This window comes from Thamnophis elegans, chromosome 2 (assembly GCF_009769535.1).
Source record: "Thamnophis elegans isolate rThaEle1 chromosome 2, rThaEle1.pri, whole genome shotgun sequence".
NCBI classification, from domain to species: Eukaryota; Metazoa; Chordata; class Lepidosauria; order Squamata; family Colubridae; genus Thamnophis; species Thamnophis elegans.
Window position 1 is genome coordinate 42,836,758 of NC_045542.1, and position 19,702 is coordinate 42,856,459.

Below are 19,702 nucleotides of genomic sequence, written 5' to 3' on the forward strand. Positions count from 1 at the left end.
CTTTAAAGTGTGCTTGATCAGCAAATGTAGCAATAGCCAAGGAAGCATTCCTTTCTAGAGGTAAAATAATAACTATAAACAAATAATACATAAGAGAGTGATTAAGGAATCAGGCTAGAAACTGGGAGACTGTGAATTCTACAGTAGTCCCACTTAGGCATGAAAGCTGAATGGGTGACTATGGGCCAGTCACTCTTTCTCAGCTCACCTCATAGGGTTGTTGATTTAGGGAAAAGAGGAGGAAAAAGGTGCATTAAGGATGTTCAGCACATTAAGTTATTTATAAAAATAATAAGGGTGGGATACAACTACTCTCATATAATAGCTTGCATCTGTGTATATATGTGCATGTTTTTTATGGCTTAAAAAAGTATAAGAATTCCCAGTACTAAGCTATGCTCTTCCTTTTTGGTTTTAATTTTCTTAGCATGATAGATTAACAGCTCAACCTATCAGCAACTTTCCCTTTCTTCTGTATTGGGTTTAAGTGGTTTAATGCCATTAATTTCTAATTTTCTTCTGTATAGGTTAATAGATGTACTTCTCAGTTTGGTTACAAGATAGCAGAATCAACTCTGGGCAGTAGATTGCTACATTGTGTTTTGTGTGCATTTGTGTGTGTGTGTATTACTACTGTATGTACATCTGATAGATAGATAGATAGATAGATAGATAGATAGATAGATAGATAGATAGATAGATAGATAGATAGATAGATGATAGATACAAGCTGATAACCCGGCGTTGCCTGGATATTTATTTATAGACAGAAAATGGCCGGACCAAACGTAATTTCTAATATTGGATTTTCCCCCTTACCAGAGGGAGCCCCCTTATAGAGTACTGTGAAGCCATTACCATGGCAACTCCACTGTACTGCATAGTAGAAGCCATTTTAAGGAACAACAGGCTGTATCTTAACAGAACACAGACTCCAAGGGGTTTTAGGGGTGTCTTACCCCCACAGTATTTGTTTTCAGAGAGTAAATCCTCTCTCTCTCTCTCTCTCTCTCTCTGTGTGTGTGTGTGTGTGTGTGTATGTGTTAGTAAAATAAAAGAAATAGACTTTAATCAACCTAAAAAAGAACTCGGAATAATTGATGAGTGAATGCAAATCCATTTTTGCAGCATTTCAGGTACTTAGTATCAGAGGCAGTCTACCAGATTCCTGAAATAAAGGGACTGATTAGGCAAGGCTTCTTCTAGATTTGAGGCTATTCCCCAGATTCTTTCTCTACAACTATTTCCATAGTTCACCATCAAAGAAAAGCTCCCTTTCTTCCTCTTTTTTCAGCCGGATAGTTTCACATATTTTTGTACTCATGTTTATGAAAAAGAACATAAAACATCTGACGGAAGGGCCACGTGAAACTATAAATGATGAATAAACTTCTGTGGAAGAACGAAATTTGGTCCCCTGTAAAGGAATACAGATAAATCCTTGACCTACGACCATAAAGCCCAAGTCCAAAACCTGGGTTGCTAAGTGAAACATTTGTTAAGTGAATTTTGCCCCATTTAACAACTTTTCTTGCCACAGTTGTTAAGAGAATCACTGCAGTTATTAAGTTAAAAACATAGTTGCTAAATGAATCTGGCTTCCCCATTGACTTTGCTTGTCAGGAGATTGCAAAAGGTGATCACGCAACTCTGGAACATGGCAACTGTTATAAATATGAGTCAGTTTGCCAGGCGGCTGAATTTTGATCATGTGACCATGAGGATGCTGCAATGTTTTAAATATGAAAAACAGTCATAAGTAACTTTTTTCAGTACCATTGTAACTTTGAATAGTCACTAAATGAACTCTTGTAAGTCGAGGATTACCTGCAGTTCTTTTTTGCCTAGAATCCCAAGTGCCCCTTGGAAAGTACCTATTTCCTGCTGGGCCATGTCCAAATGCTCATGGACCTACTCGTATGAGTTCTCATAAAGTTTTAAGGCAGGACTCCTAAGTTTTTAACAGTTGCATGACAGAATAGGAAACTAACTGTTCCATTTTTCATCTTGGTCTTCATCTATCTTTCATCTGAACTGGCATTTGCAGCTTCTGCAGGCAAAATAATTGTGACAAAAGAATACACACTGTGCTTTTCTCAGACTATAATTCTTCCCTTACCTTTGGTGCCAACTTTTGTGAATTCTGCAAAAAGAGAAGCCACTTCATGGTGCATCTGACATTTTGCAAGCATTGGGAGGGGGTGTTTTTGTACAGTAAAAGAACCAGACAGGTCTGCTGCCTTTTCCTTTGTTTGTTTACACCAGCATTTCCTCAAGCAGTTATGGTGAACCTTTTTGGCACCGAGTCCCCAAACCGGAATGCGTGTGTGCGTGCATGCGCATGCACGCCGGAGCACCAGAACACAAAGACTAGGGGGCCAGCGTGCATGCGTGTGCTGGAAACCAGAAGAGCAACTGGCGACGGCGCACGGTTCGCATCACAGTCCTAAAGTGTGGTTTTAGGGGTCTTGGGGATCCCCTCAGACGCTCTCAGGGGTCCTCAAAATCAATATTATTTCTGAGCCTATGTTGAAAAATAGCACAGTACTAAAACCAAAAAATTGTGAGAAGCAGTACTGGCAGCAAATATATCAATTTTACATTTTTAATATGATAAATAGTAAAATCATTGGAGAAAGTAGTGATGCTTGAAATGGTTAGTTGAACAAGAAGGGGAAAGGAAAGAACACACTGGCTTGGTAACTTCAAATCTGACAGAAAGTTGAAATCCAACAATTGAAAGAAGCTGTGTTTGATAGGGTAGTATGGAGAGGACTTGCCTATAAATTCACCAAGAATTGGACATGATTAAATGGTAAAAAAAAATAATTAAAAAGAATAACACATAAAAACAAAAGCTTCGTATTTTTTAAAAGTGGAAGGAGTCCTGAAGGGAAAAAAAAATTAAGAAATTCCAGTTGGCATATCTGTCCTGCACTGAATACTGATTTTTCAGGCTGGGGGTGGGTGGGATTTTTTCACTCGCTTGCATCTTTTGTTCAAATAATACATTTCAAGGGTTCCTAACCAAAACACAAACATCCCCCAAAATGAAGCTATTTGTTTATTTGTTTTTGCCATGTTCAAGTTAGAATTAGAATTAGAATAACAGAGTTGGAAGGGACCTTGGAGATCTTTTAAGTCCAACCCCCTGCTCAGGCAGGAAACCCTATACCATTTCAGATAAATAGTTATCCAATCTCTTCTTAAAAACTTCCAGTGTTGGAGCATTCACAACTTCTGGAGACAGGTTGTTCCTCTGATTGATTGATTGTTCTGTCAGGAAATTTCTTCTTAGTTCTACATTGCGTCTCTCCTTGATTAGTTTTTTTCTTATTGCATTTGATAATAAAGTACTGTAATATTTTCCACTTTTCCAAACACACCTTTTACTGTGGATATGTGGATATTATATACCATGGGTGTCCAACCTTTTGGCTTGCCTGGACACACAGAGTGAAGAGGAATTGTCTTAGGCTGCATATAAAATATGTAGAATAATTAATGCATATAAATCACATAATGTTAGAAGTTTACAATCTCTTGGGGCAGCATTACTAGCTATCCAGAGCCAAATGTGACCCATGTGCCATGCATTAGATACGCCTGGCATAGACCTCTTGGGTACCAAATGGACCTGCTGCTACTGGCCACATAATCAGAATCAGGTTCCTTGTTGCTCGTTGGAATTTCCTCGCAGCCCTTTCTGTCATTTGACCCACAATAAATATCGAGAGCCTGGACAGAACAATTATCTGGCCTTGTTACTATGGCAGAATAGAGATCAGCAATGGGGGCAGCACAACTTATGCCAATGTACTTTTTGGCCTTCTCAAGTGCTAATGGATTGGATTTTTAATCTGATCATCAGGGTGACTCTAGGGAAAAATATTGGGGGTATAAATAAAATTGGATCTGAATCAGCCTCATAGTACATTGTTGAAAGAAATGGCCTTCTGGGTTCAGTTCCAAATGGGGAAAAAGACACTGGAAACATGGAAACTGCTTGGAAAGATGGTTTTATTGGTAGACAGGACCACATGGTTTGAGGTCCTGTGGAAAAGGGGAATCACATGCCTCAAAAATATTGAAGAAAAAAGGGCTGGCTTGCTGAAAGTCCCTGGGTTTCATGCCCTCTGTTGGGCCCTGCCCTGGGGCCTCTGCTCCTGTGCAAGAAATGCACTCTGATTGGCTCTCAGGCTCCCATGGGGCCATGCAGGGGCACCTCTGTAGGCTGTTCTTTGAGTCCAAGTTTGATTGAGCCTTGCTGGTGGTGATGTATTGAAAGGGCGTTGGGATTCTTATTATGGCTCTGCCTGTAGATCTTTGTTATGTAGAATAGATTGGCTCAGGCCTTAATGGCCCATTGACAAAGGTGGAGGCTATTAAGAGTGAGTCTGTAACATGTTTCTCTGGCCCAGGCCTTATGGCCCATTGACAAAGGGGGGGGGTGAGTTTCTTCCTTTTAGGGGGAAATATTCTGTCCTTTAATATTTCCTAAAATATTTCATTTTCTAGGAGAGAGGTGGGTTAACACTCCTACAACATATAACTGTCAAACCCAGTTCAACGTTACTTCTTGCACGTGCTGAAGATTGATTCTTCTTGGTTAGCCTTCACAAGGTTAATCTTTAAGACCAGCATTTTGGTGAGAAGTATCAAAGAAATGGCTCTGTAGCTGGTGGATATCTCCCATCTTTCTTTCTCTCCTCCCAAGGCTATGGGAAGAAAATAGGGAAAGCAGATTTTAAGGATGCATGGTTTCCTCCCACTTCTTCTCCATCTGCTGCAGTCTTTGTCTTCCAAAGATGCCTCCTCTGTTACATCCAAGGTTTGGTTCCAGGAGCAAATCCTGCTACTGTGTGACACCAGCATCTCTGTATTAGGGGCAAGGCCACCTTTAGTCCAGGGGCACTAGTTGCAGATCCCTCTTTCCATCCTCCAAACTCGATTGCAGAAAATAGGACATTTGGCAACAGAGTGGTCAATGCCTGGAATGCACTACCTGACTCTGTGATTTCTTCCCCAACCCCACAAAACTTTAACTTTAGACTGTCTATCGTGGACCTCACCCCATTCCTGCATAAGTGCACCAACATGCCTACCGTCTCTGTCCTACTGTCCCCACTTACTCATATCAATTTCCTGTATTCATAATCATGTTTATACTTATACCTGTTATCTTATACATGCTTGACAAAATAAATAAAATAAAAATGCATCCTGTCCGCTGGTCGCTCTAGACTAGAGAGAGTGTATCGCGGGACGTCACGCGCTGCTCTGGCCCAGCGCCTTGTTTGCAGACCGAGCGTCCTTCAGCCTGTTTGTTATTGCAACAAACGCTGGACGTCCCCAGGGCGCGCTGCCGCTGGAGTTTACCTTCTTGGCAATCGGCCTGCCTTCTGCCCTCCCGCGTTCCCCACCTAGGCAACCCTGATCAATCCCCCCCTCCCGGTCTGCTGCAATGATTGATCACTTCTCGAAAGGCTGCCCTATGTTGGCAAGCGCAGTTTCTGTGCTAGGTGGACTTTAGCTTTCCCTGCTTTGCATCGCAACCCTAGCGTGACACAGCTCGGTGATGAGCAGACGGGGACAATTATCGGACGGGGGAGTGGCTGGAGCGAGCGAGCGTGGTCCGTCCCGGTGGGTGCATGAGCGGAGCACTTTTCCAAAGCTCCTGTGCCTGGAGAGCTCCGCTGCATATGAGCCCGGGATCCGCCGCTTGCGCTCCCTTGCTCCGCCCCCCACCCGCCTTCCCTATCTAGGGGCTCCTACAGCTGAAGGAGCAGAGTCGCGTCGAGCGCCGCTCTGCCTTCCTCCGCGCTTCGGAGGGGAAGCTTTCCGTCGCAACAGCTGCAAGGGATTCACTTGGACCAGAGGGCAGGAAGAGGTGCGCGGCCCCGATTTGGAGCCAGAAGGCAGAGAGAGAGAGAGAGAGTGAAGCACAGACTCGGACCTTGTAAGTGATCTTGCGGGAGAGTCGGTGGTGCAACCAGGATCGGTGGCGGGTAGAGGGCTCGAAGTATTACGAATTACAGGTGGGAAAACTTCCCGATCGAGGAAAGGCAGAAGCGAGACTGGCCCGGATCGACAACCAAGCAGGGGTGGTTATAAAATGCTAGTTTTCTCTCCTGGCACATTGCTTACGCTCCTCTAATTTTAATTTTTATTTTAGGCTGCAGTCGTGGGCGCGCTCATTTGGAAATTATCCCCTTGCCTTTAATGGATTTTTCTTTCCCGAGCAAGCAGAGCGAACGGGAGCAAGCTGTGTAATCTGTTGCATGCTTTACTTCGATAAGAGCTTCATCCACCGATGGGATGGACGCCCGAGTTGGGTTGCGTGCCCTCCCCGTTCATCTGGGTTAGAATCAAAGTGCGTTAAAAGAACCTTCTTCCGTAGCAACGTATCTGTAGTGAGTCTAATCCTCGTTGCATTTATTCCGGCCGATAGGGAAAAAAAACCCGCTAATCGTACAAGATGTTTTACTGTGGCCACTGCTCCTAAAGAAAAGTGGATGTTTCATGTTGGGCAGTTTTCTTCGGTATGTGCCTTCAGTTGTGTAGGTGATTGAAAATCTGAAAATTCACATTGACTGTGTTGACTGGCAATTGGATAGACGGGTGAATTCTGTGAAGAGAGAGGCTCTGTGCAGTGTAATATTACCCCCCCACCCACCCACACTTTGACTTTCTCATCTGTATCCCAACTCATTCCCAGTTCTTCCCCAGGCAATTCCCTAACTGCTGAGTATGAGGACTGCCCAGCCAGGATTCCCAGTTTTACTTTAAACTGGGTCCCTGTGAAATGCATTCATCCACTTCTCTCCCCTGTAACATGAAGACCAATAATCAAAATGATGGTGCAGAGATAACTATGTGAATGCTGTTCTCCCAATCTAGAGATCATTGCAATCTGATCTTTTTTTCCAAAAACCCAACAGGGAGGCAATTTTTTTTCTAATGTAAAAGGAAGAGAAAGGCACCCACATTAATCAGGAATGCAATTTCTTTGATTTTCATTAGATTGACCCCGGCTATCCATGTGTTTTACCTTAGTATGTTAAACAAACCCAGCCATTTATGGGTTATTTAGTAAATCGTGATTAAATAATCTGTGGTTGAGCTAAGTCAGTGTGACACTGAAAGACGACTCCTAGCTATTCCTGGTGTCCTTGATTGTCTCTTGCCTCTCTGATGTTTTGAGTGGCTCAGCCATAGCCAGGTACAACAGAAGACTGACATGACCTAGTTCGAGTTTTACTCCTGAAGAGAATGAAAAGATGGAGAGGGTAAGACAAGAGGAAAAGGGAAAGATCTTGTGTAATAGTCTGAACTTTTTGATAAAAGATGGGAATGTAAATGTAATTAAACTCAGATATTAATTTTAACCATCCAATACATTTTATTTATGTCCTTCAGCACCTATGCCTACCCCTGTTGCTTGGATCCGGTGCTGCCTGTTGATTCTGTGAAGGAAGGAAGCAGGAGAAGCTGGCAACATAGCTTTTCCTTTTACCATCCTAAGAGCCATCCTAAGTGGCTTCCCTGCACCAACATGTTCTTTTCCTCTTTTCAAGTCTGATTTGATTAGGAGCTGCGAGACAATATCCAGCAACCCGTCTTTTGCCAGGGGGAGAATGGCTGCTATCTGACATCCAGTATAAATCAGCAGCTCCCAGTCAAGAATGACATAGAGCCAATAGAGGGAATATGGAAACACTTGGGTGGAAAATGAAATGCTGTCTTAGGAGGGCTTGTGTCAGCTAACGCCATGCCAAGAAAGTATTGAAGTTGGGTTAAGTCTTGTTTTGACAAAGGGGCTGCACATATATTTGGAGAAATTAAATCACTTTGATTCCCTCTTGGCACATTGATTCTGTCCACAGACTCACACTGCGTACATTTTATCATTTGGAATGGATTTTTCTGAGACAAGGGGGAGATGCCAGTTGTATGTGATAATGGGCCACTGCAGGCAATAACTGAAAGGAGAGATAGATCCAGATTCCCGTGTTTTATGGTGTAAAAGAACAGCTTCAGTTAACATGTTGATCCACAAAGTTAAGATTACAATCTTGGTTTAAAAAAAAAAAGCTTAGTGCCATGCTGAATTAGGTCTTAAAAACAAAAGGTTGCTTTTTTTTCTTAAAACAAAGTACTGAATGATGGATGGAACTTCCTTGCATCCAAGTAGACTCTGAATTGGATTTATTTGTAAATCCAAAATTTGTAAATAAAAAAGTAATAGATAAACAGGGCAAACTGATCCTTGAAATGCATGTGTGAAATATTACTACAATCCAAAAGGATAAAATATAAAAGCTTATTACAATAAAAAAATTAAGTTGATCCAGCATTTATCTCAGTAATTTGTAAATACAGATGAATGATTGGTCACTTCTTGAGGCATCAAGTTAGTATTCCTTAGCGTATCAGTAACACAAGTCTTTTTGGAGTGAGAGGTTTTTAAAAATTACCTTCTTGGAAAGAAAGGAGCAATGTAAATGTGTGACAAGAAAAGAGTTTGCTCATGAGTTGTAGGGCTCAGAGGATACAGTCAGCCTTTCACCACTCAAAATTTTGATTTCATAATTGAAAGTAATCAGGACTTCAGAAATATTTTAAGTTACTAGGATGCTGTGCCAACAGACCTATTTACATATATCGGGACCTGCAGCACGTGCAGAATACTGACAGCCAATCAGAACGAGTTTTTCTTGACAAAAAGATGAGCACAGATACGTATACCTCAGTCTGTCAGTGACCAGTTCCTCAGTAAATAAATGAACAATTGTAAGTTGTATATTTATCTCCTGATTTGAAGGTTCTGCATTTTGTCTCCAATGGCCAGAAACATAATCACCTCTGCAGAACCACTTGGAAATTGCCCATTTGCCTCCTCCACCCCCCTGCTCCCCCATGCGTTCCATTAGAACAAAATGGGTAACTCTTGTTTCACAACACTGATGACGTTACCTAGTTTGGGCAATGAAACGTCTACAAGAAAACAAGCAAGCTCAGAGAGCACCAAGGACCCCTCGTTTCAACCCTGAGCTTCAAATAATTCTCCTTTATTTGCACAAAATAGCAATAGCACTTATATACTGCTTCATAGTGCTTCTTACAGCCTTCTCTAAGCGGTTTTACAGAGTCAGCATATTTTCCCCAACAATCTGGGTCCTCATTTTACCCACCTTGGAAGGATGGAAGGCTGAGTCAACCTTGAGCCCAGTGAGAATTGAACTGCCAAATTGCAGCTAGCAGTCAGCTGAAGTAGCCTGCAGTACTATACTCCAACCACTGTGGCACCTCGGCTTTTATAGGTAGACTACAACAGAATGAAGTCAGGAATTAATACAGGTAGTCCATGTCTTACAGTCACAATTGTAACTTTGTGAAGTGAGTTGTAACTTTGGTTGTTAAGCGAGTTGCACTGGAGTTTACTTTTCCTGCCAGTTAAGCGAATCATTGCAGTTGTAAGGTGAAACATGTGGTCATTAAACAAATGCAATGACCCCAGGATGCTGCAACTGTCATAAATACATGCCCGTTGTCAAGCCCCCAGATTTTGGTTATGTTGAACCATGGGAATGCTGCGATGATCGTACATGTGTGGCTTAGTCATAAATCACTTTCTTTCAGTGGTGCTGTAACTTAATCGACTGTTAAATGAATGCTTCTAAATCAAGAACTACTTGTAATGGGGAGAGATCAGAGTTGGAGATTCAGTTGGCTTTGTGAGCAGATTTTCAGCCAGAGGTCATAATGCCCCAAATCTGAGGTACACATTTTCCTGGAAGCAGCACTCTCCTGTATAGGAAGGTCAGAACAGACTGTGGCTAGTATTGCAGGCTAATTCTGCCAACTGCCAGCAGTTCAATCCTGACTGGCTCAAGGTTGACTCAGCCTTTCATCCTTCCGAGGTTAGTAAAATGAGGATCCAGATAGTTGAGGGAATATTCTGATTGCTTAGAGAGGGCTGTGAAGTGTATGTAAGTCTAAGTGCTATTTCTATTGTTTATCTCCATACCATAATCTCAAAAGGATTTGAAAGTGGCCCTTCCATTTTACAGGTAAATTATTTTGAAAAACAAAATACAATAAAGAATCTCTTCAAGTTAATGCAGTAATGTTTTCCTTGCAAAATAAAAACAAAACTATATAGCCTACATTGACAATGAAATTGTATCATTATTTAACAACAATAAATCTCATTAATTGAGTGAAATATATTCCAGTAGAAGTAAACATGGAATTTCATCTTTAGAGATATCTAATATTCACTCCTTATTATTTGTGTACACATTGTGGAGGGTGAAATTCAATTTTTTTTACTACCGGTTCTGTGCGTGGCTTGGTGGGCATGGTAGGGGAAGAATACTTCAAAATTCCCATTCCCTCCCCACTCTTGAGGGAAGGATATTGCAAAATCTTCATTCTCACCGCACTCTGGGGCCAACCGAACTACTCAAAATTTCTGCTACCAGTTCTCCAGAATCTGTCAGAACCTGCTGAATTTACCCCTCGTGGACGGGAGATTTCTTGTAAATAAAAAGTAGAGTATTTGTTTTGAAAAAGTTAAGTAGAAAACTCTTCTGATTTTCACACCTTTTGAAAATACAAGAGAAGAGGCTGATAGCTTTTGGATAGTGTGTCTGTTTCGGCGATTACAGGTTTCACAGGGCGAAGCAAAGATATTGCTGGAGGGGCAGGATAGAGTTTCCTACCACTTGCTTAACACACCTGTTTGTTCGCTTGCTTGTTTGTCTGTTTTCCTGCTGAAACTCAGGAAGAAATCAGTGGTGATTTCTGGCATGTTCTTGAAGAGAAGACTCTGCAGTTAGGGAAAAAAATATATTAGGAGTTACCTGTAGTTTGCAAGTCTATCTTGGAGTGCTGATTTCTATCCTGAAAAGTAGGTCATGAAAAAAAGATATATTAGAGACTGTTAATATTTTAGCTGATTCTTCCAAAGTAATCTCTTACAATTTTCAGCTGCAACACAATATTAACTCTTTTATAGTAAATATAGTATTGGAACCTCAAACCCTAGTTTGGTTTGTAGTCCAGAGCTAAATGTTGTCTCTTGGGAAGATACAGGTGAATTACTCTCTTCTTAGGAGATACCTTTCTCCATATCTTCCACATCTGTGCAAAAGGATACATTTTACTTCAGCATTGTTTCTCCATGAAAAAAACCCCAGAGGTTGTGTTGATGGATGAGAAGTAATGGACTTGGTTCCTATTTACTGGGATGACATTGTTTCACATTGCCAGGTAAACAGCTGCTGCAGAGTAGGGGCTGGTTATGTCTAAAAAAACTATGCAGTCCAATCTCACCTCTACGGAGGTGCAATCATATATAATACACCCACTTGGAACCTGGTTTATATAAACTGCAATTAGCTTTACATCTGGCATTTTTCCTTATCACCAGATCTATAATTTGGAACTAATCTGGTGCTTTGCCTAATGAAGGAGAAGTGAGTTGAGAAAATCTGTGTCAGAATAAACTTTATTGAACAAGCTTAGCTCTCAGCCTAACCTATTTTATAGGGTTATCACGGGGAAAAAATGAAACTCATATAGAACACATGAAGCTCCTGTTTACAGGTAGTCCTCGACTTATGGCCACAATTGAGCCCCAAAATTTCTGTTGCTAAGCAAGACAGTTAAATGAGTTTTGCCCCATTTTATGACCTTCCTTGCCACAACCGTTGAGTGAATCATTGCAGATGTTAAGTTAGTATCACAGTTGTTAAGTGAATCTGGCTTCCTCATTGACCTTGCTTGTCAGAAGGTCGCAAAAAATGATCCTGTAGCCCTGGGACACCACAGTTATCATAAATACATGGCAGTTTCCAAGTATCCAAATTTTGATGGAATGACTGTGGGAATGCTGTAAGTGTGAAAAATGTTCATGTCACTTTTTTCAGTGCTGTTGTAACTTCAGTCGTCACTAAATGAATGGTTGTAAGCCAAAGACTACCTGTATGCATTTTAAAAATGATTGTCAACAACAGTAACAACAATGGCAACCCACTAGAATAATGTTTTGAGCATCCAAGCAGTAATGGGTTCAGTCAAATCTATTATTAGTAGCATTCTATAGGGAATAGGAAGCAATCCTCCAAGCCTGGGGTATCAAACTGGCGTCGTCGTGTGACATATTGCAACTCCCCCCCCCTTCCCTAAACAGGGCATGGCTCTAAGTCAGTGTTTCTCAACCTTGGTAACTTGAAGATGTCTGGACTTAAACTCCCAGAATTCCCCAGCCAGCATTTACCTGCTGGGGAATTCTGGGAGTTGAAGTCCAGACATCTTCAAGTTGCCAAGGTTGAGAAACACTGCTCTAAGTCAATGTTTCTCAACCTCAGCTATTTTGATTTGTAGACTTCAACTCCCAGAATTCCTCAGACAGCATGCAGCTGAAGAATTCTGGGAGTTGAAGTCTACACATCTTAAAATGGCTGAGGTTGTGAAAACACTGCTCTAAGCTTTCACATCTCCTGAAAAGTTCTTAAAAGAGGCTGAAGGACCTTTTGAAGGTGCATGAATAATCTGAGGATATACACAATGATTATCTCCCATCTCCTTTTTCCAGTGGAAAATTCTTTCTCATCCAAATTAGCTTATCTGTGGTCAATGATGGGGTTGTTAAAGATTGTGGCTTCAGATTGTGCTTTCTTGATGAATTGCAGGACCAGATTAATGGGAGAATTATACTCAGTGGCCTATGCTGAGATTTCTCTGTTACAGATAATATCCACTAAATCAGGGCTGTCAAACTTGTGGCCCGCGGGCCGGATGTGTCACGCCATGCCCATGCCCGGTTTAGCAAAGGTGGGAAAAGTCCCGATACATCACGTGATGCTGCTGTGATGATGTGAATTTGACAGCCCTGCACTAAATGAAATATAATTCATATGAGAGGTCAAATCAAGAATAACATTCTTTTACTCTTGGAAGTTTTGGTTTCTCCCCAAGTTGATGTATATAGGAAGACGTGGGTTATTAGCGCTCAATCCACTGTGACAGTTCTATTCAAAGAAAAAGCTGGGGCATCATCAAAAAGATAATGAAAGTAAGAACTTTCCTTGATTTTTGGCTATAGGGAGTTGTTAAATAACCATTCTGAACCCGATCTTTATTTTTCATTTATTTTGTGCTTAGATTCCACTTTATCTTAAACCACCCTGAATCAATCAAGATGGCGTCTTCTTTTGCTTGAAGGAGATTTCTTGCCAGGCAGACAGTGACAGCGGTTGCACCATGGACCAGGATAACAAGTTTCCCAACACCACAGTCTTCTGGTTCCCCTCAACCTCTCAGTTGGACAGTTTCTCCCCAGAGACTCCAGCTACTAATGTTTCCATCAACAACACAAGCCACCATTATGACTTGACTAGCAATGCCATCCTCACCTTTATCTACTTTGTGGTGTGCATTGTGGGCCTCTGTGGAAATACTCTAGTCATCTATGTCATCCTTCGCTATGCCAAGATGAAGACAATCACCAATATCTACATCCTTAATTTGGCTATAGCTGATGAACTGTTTATGTTGGGCTTGCCTTTCCTGGCTATGCAGGTGGCTCTGGTTCACTGGCCCTTTGGGAAAGTCATCTGCCGGATTGTCATGACAGTGGATGGAATCAATCAATTCACTAGCATCTTTTGCCTAACAGTCATGAGTGTGGATAGGTATCTTGCTGTAGTACACCCCATAAAATCTGCTAAATGGAGGCGCCCAAGAACAGCAAAAATGGTCAATGTAGCTGTCTGGGGCATCTCTCTTCTGGTCATATTACCCATCATGATATATGCTGGAGTGATCAATAATCATGGAAACAGTAGTTGTACCATGATCTGGCCAGATGATTCTGGTGTTTGGTATGCTGCCTTCATCATTTATGCCTTTATTCTTGGCTTCCTGATACCCCTAACCATCATTTGCCTTTGTTATCTTTTCATCATCATCAAGGTGAAATCATCTGGTATTAGGGTAGGTTCCTCCAAGAGGAAAAAGTCAGAGAAAAAGGTCACCAGGATGGTCTCCATTGTTGTTGCTGTTTTCATCTTTTGCTGGCTGCCCTTCTACATCTTTAATGTCTCATCGGTCTCTGTGTTTATTGTCCCAACGCCTATCCTCAAGGGCATGTTTGATTTTGTGGTAGTCCTCACATATGCAAATAGCTGTGCCAATCCTATCCTTTATGCCTTTCTATCTGACAACTTCAAGAAGAGCTTCCAGAATGTCCTCTGCCTGATGAAAGTTGGTGGCATAGATGAAACTGATAGGAGTGACAGCAAGCAGGACAAGGCCAGGCTCAATGAAGCTACAGAAACCCAGAGAACATTGCTCAATGGAGACCTTCAGACAAGTATCTGAGAAACTCCAGCCGTGGTCAATACAATCTCCATACTTCTTCATGGAAGGCAGCAGTCCACACTGAATGACAGCAAAAGCTACTGACTGTTCTCTTAAGAGAGTGGCAAATGTATGTGACGAAAAGGGCACAGAAGTACATCACAGCTCCAGGCTAGCTGGTTATGAAGATACTAATCAAAAGAAGAAGTATATTTTGGGGTGATAGACTAGACACACACATTGGTGTGTGCACAATAGTACATGCATGTATAAAGGCATGATGTGATCAAGCATAGTAAGAATGTTTATACTAGATCCATCAAAGAATGTCTATATTGGAATCCATCATATTGCACTGTCTTTAAAAAAAAACCTTTACTGGTAAGATTTTTTCTAGTATTGAATTATTTCATTTCCAGGATTTGAATTATAATTTTAAAATGATTGGACAAGCATTAAATAAACAAGTTCCAATTCTGAACAAGTTGTATGAAGCTGGGATCATTGACACCCTCTTCCCATTCTAAAAGTAGATGCTCTGAAAGTTTCTGCCCTTTTTTAGTTAACCAAACATTACATTTGTGTGTTCAAATAAAAAAAAATAGTAGTCATGATACTATTTGCAGGTTGGAAGGAGATAATGGGAAAATTAAAGCTGCATAAATATATTATTTAAAAAGTAGCTAATAAAATGTGATCTTCAAAAAATGAGGATTGTATAGCTCGTTGGGCAATAGAGAGATGTCTGCAGCTATAATCAGATTGTTTTCCTATGAATTCAAAGAAATAATTTATTTTGCCATATTGCTATCCCTTGGTTTCCTTCTTAATGGTTTTCTCTCAGAAAGCAGGGCAATTGGATCTCACCTGCAAATATCAGGAGGCCACTAGATGGCAAGAGAGAGAAATGAAAACTTCTTACTCTTTACTGCCATCTAGCCATCTTCATTATTTTTTCAGCACTATTTTTGGTAGCACCACAAAAAGTTCTTTTGTAAATAGAGCTGATATTACCAAAGTATGAAATCAGATTTTTCGTGTTCTATAAATGGATCCAAAATCCACACTTGAATAATAGTATTATATGGACCACCCACCTCTTGTGAAGCAAGCTTTTAAGGTGTGTAGCATATTCAGTCTTACTCCCAACTTTGACATTTTTAGGTAAAATCTTAATATTTTTATGTAGGTCTTTGTTCCTGATGCTATTTTAACTGAACCCAGACAACTACCCACCAGTGGTGGGTTACGACTGGTACGCCCCAGTACGGGCGTACCTGTGCCTGCCAAGAGCACCGGGTACCATTCCAGTATGGGGCTCCGGAGGGCCCACCCGCATTCCTTACTGGCATTTGAGCTCTTCGTGGCTTCTGCGCAGGCACAAGGAACGTATGGCGCCTGCGCAATGCTCCAGCTGCTTATGGAGGCATCACAGAGTGTCGCAGGCGGTAAGTGCACATGTTCCTGTGGTGGACGCTGGGCCCCGTTGCACCATACTGGTTGCAACGGGATCGGGAAACCACTGCTATCCACATATGTGTCAGGTAAGGAATAGACATTGTCCTCAGTGTGATTCAAATCTTTATCCCGGGTAAAAACAACCCCCTAGTGGCTTGTGTATTTATGGTTTGTGGGAGAGAATTTACTCCACCTTGAACTCAAGATTAATAATACTTCTTTAATAACCATTTCTATTATCTATTTCCTATCCATTCTGCTAAGATCATAAAAGATCATAAACTGCTGATCATTTGATATCTAGATAACGGGTAACATTCATATATGAAACAGCCCTGATAAAATGATGGTGGCAAATGTCTACTATCTTACCTGTTGCTATCTTTTCTTTTATATCTTCTTAAGTATCATGGCTAAAAAACAAAAATGTGGCTAAATTATTAAAAAAGGAACCAAGGTGTAACATTGACCCACATGGAAAAGGAATCTATGGGCACTTCCCTATATTAGTAGGAAGGAACCTGTGGCTGTCTAGATTAGTGCTTTTTCAACCTTGGCAACTTTAAGACATGTGGACTTCAACTTCCAGAATTCCCATGCTGGCTGAAGAGTGCTGGGAGTTGAAGTCCACACATCTTAAAAATTGCCATGGTTGACAAACACCGATCTAGCAATTCCGTCCATCCCTTACTCTTGGCCATCTTGCCTGAGGCTCCTGGGAGTTGTAGCTTGGCAATATTAAACAAAGGACCTATTCTGTACCTACAAGTCCTGGATACTGAACTTGCCTTAGGTCAGTTGGTGAACCTTTTTGGCACTGAATGCCGAAATGGGACCGCGCGCACATGTGGGGGAGCGGCAAAAACTGGAAGACCAGGTGATGCACGCTGGAAACATGCTCAGCTTCCCTGTGCGCCAGGGAGCTGCTTTTTCAGTTTCTAGCTGTCCCGCCCTTGAAGACCAGCTGGCTAGCGTTGATGTGCACACTGGAACCCAAAAGAGCAACAGACGACAGCTGGCGTGCCCAGAGAGATGGCTCTGTGTGCCACTTAGGTTCGCCATAACTGCTTTAGGAGTTCAGTATGGAAGATATCCTCCAATTCCAAAGTTTCCAGTTCAGAATCTGATACTTGGGGCAGGACCTTCAACAGTTACCGCCAAGGCAAAGGATTATGCCGGTATTTGCCGGTTCTCCAAACTACTCAAAATTTCCACTACCAGTTCTTGCTGGTCAGAACTTGCTGAATTTCAACCCTGGACTCCACCAGCTTGACATACGAAGGAATCAGAATCTCCTTCAGTATAGCTTTTGACAGGCTTTAATGAGGTGCAAGAGAGTCAGACCGACTGCCCCATGTTTACGCTCAGCTCTTGCACACACACTCACAAAAGTCTGCCAGTTCCTTTGCGGGTGTCTTTCCCTCTGGCAGCTCCTCTCTTCCCTCCATGTGCCCAAATGTCATCAGGGGTTTGCTTTTGACTGGGAGAAATGGGCTGGTGCACTAAGTGCTCTTTTCTGTGGTGCAATAATTACTCGAGGGTTTTGCATGCCAGAAATGAAAGCCTTCACTTTATCGGCCATCTTCCTCAGCTGGAAGCAGCTGTTTAGAGGGTGCAAAAGCCCACTGTTAAAATAAGGCAGCTGGGTAGATGAGTGGCAAAATGAGAGTGCTGGCTCTTAAAACCCTAGGTCTCTGGGGTTCCCCTGCTACTGTGATAGCTGCTTGTTGGGCTGTCTGAACCATTTATTACAGTAGAGGCCTCCAATTCTATTGCCTCCTTCAGTGGCCAGTAAGTACCAGGTTGTTCTCATCTATCCCATATCCTCCAAATATATTGCCGATAGAATATTTGGCAAAGCAACTAGCTTTTGTATACCTTGAAAGTACTATAGGTGGCCATTGGCTTTGAGGAAAACCTACCTTAAAATTGGAGTAACTGAGGACAATTTAATCCTGTCTCATTGAAGGATGGGATGAAGGTATCATTAGAAAAATGGGTGTTTAGACCTTAGATAGGATCAATCTAACTAGATAGGATCAATCTAACTATAAATCAGATCTTATTTATTAATAAGGAGCAGCATACAATATGGTACAACTTTTCTGGCAACCAGTAAGGAGCAGGACTTTAATCTGCTAAGATTCCTGTTCTCCTGATTGCTACACACTTATCTTTAGAGTACTGTTATGTCAGGGCAAAGGAACAGGCCCATATGCTAAGTTGCAGCACAGAAGATTTATTCAAGCCTATACACAAGAACCTAGTCACTAAAAATCAGCACTAAATTGATGCTAGAAAAGGGTCAAAGGGATTCAAGGAGGGCTGACATGGATTATTTGTGGCAATGTAGGGACTCTAAGCTGATGACATACTTAATTTCACCCAAGGTTTGCCTATTCCTTTCCTATATCGTATCTTTTTTTCCCCTCCACCAGATAGGTTTCTGCCCCAAAGTTCTGTATTTCTGCATGATTTATAGATTTTGAGGACTTGTAGGATTTGGAAGTCTGCATTAAGCAAGATATTTTAATTTAAGTCTTTGCATTTCTGAGTTTGTTTAATGAAGTTTTATCATAAACTATAACATTACCCCTTATCAAGGAAGCCATAGCTTGAGTAAGTTTATCTTTCAGTTATTGTCCCCAGGAGAACAGTTGATTGATAAAACAAGGTGCATGTTGATCATTAAAGTCTTGATATCCTTAAAGATAATTACATTTTATGATCCTAGGCATTTTAACATGGCTTTTACTTGCTGGAGTACATTATTACTTGCCCCTCAATCACAACTCGCCCTCATGGCACTTATTTTAATGGCAATTTTGAGCACAGAAAACAATTGAATGCGATCTCACCAGGACTTGAAAATTCAGTCGTTGCTACAATTTCATTTATCCCAAATTTGGGGTTCAATTTGTATTTATCATACAGGACATAGTAGACCATCAGATGCAGGCTGCAGAACTTAATAATAGCCACTAGGTGATATCAAAGAATATATCTCCCTCCCTCCCTTTCTCTCTTTGCTGTCCCCTACTGGACTTCTGGATTTTGCAGCCCACTGCTGCTAGCCCATTACCAAGTAGTATATTTACCAAGGATTTTAAGTTATTTATGAGCAGGAACAGGCTTTATAATCCCTATGCCAGTGATGACTAACCTTTTTGTCCTCGTGTGTCGAAAGCCTGTGCGTGCGCATGACATCGCACGTACATATGTCCACACCCATAATATAATGCGCATGTGCCCCCCGCACCTCCCACTGTGCAGGTGCGTGCGACCCATCCGTGCCCCATTTTGGGCCTAGCAAGCCTCCCTGAAGCCTCCTGGGATCAAAAAAGGGGTGCAGGGGGGAGTGCCCCCTGCCATGCTCCCCCCTGTACATGCCTACATGCTGTTAACAGGAGTTATGTTGGCCTAGTATGCAGTTTTATTCCTCTCTAGCATTCATCTCCATTGTTTAGTGATGCATTTCATGCCTCTCTAGGATTTACCTCTATCTGCTCCAGTTAGGAACTCCCTGTTTATTTATTTATTAATTTATTTTATTAATAAAATTTGTAGGCCGCCCAATCCCGAAGGATATACATTCCCGTTGGATGTATATTGGTGGCTTGTATAGTGTTTTGCAGAGACCCAAAAATAAGCTGGCTGGTGGCCATGCTTGGTGGAGCTCAGCTGAGGCTTGCGTGCCGGCAGAGAGGCCTCTGTGTGTCACCTATGGCACGCATGCCATAGGTTCGCTATCACAGCCCTATACAGATAATAATCCTTGGCTTATGACCAGAACAGAAACCAGAATTTCCATTCCTAAGCAAAGTTAAGTGAATTGCACCCGATTTCACAATCTTTTTTGCCATGTTAAGAAAAT

General features: G+C 41.7%; 1 protein-coding gene across 2 annotated transcripts in view; it reads left to right on the top strand.

The window, feature by feature from the left end:
- The window catches only part of SSTR2 (somatostatin receptor 2), a 54,537-nt gene extending 36,442 nt beyond the window's left edge, over positions 1 to 18,095 (top strand). Inside the window, exons 1-2 of one of the 2 annotated variants that reach the window (XM_032208656.1) lie at positions 5,742 to 5,959; positions 13,174 to 18,095. In XM_032208656.1, the coding sequence (XP_032064547.1) occupies positions 13,273 to 14,391 (1,119 nt within the window). In that variant the 5' untranslated portion in view covers positions 5,742 to 5,959; positions 13,174 to 13,272 and the 3' untranslated portion in view covers positions 14,392 to 18,095. Of the gene's footprint in view, positions 1 to 5,741; positions 5,960 to 13,173 lie in introns of those variants that run through there. The other variant, XM_032208657.1, reaches the window with a different exon arrangement.
- The last annotated feature ends 1,607 nt before the right edge of the window (positions 18,096 to 19,702 follow it).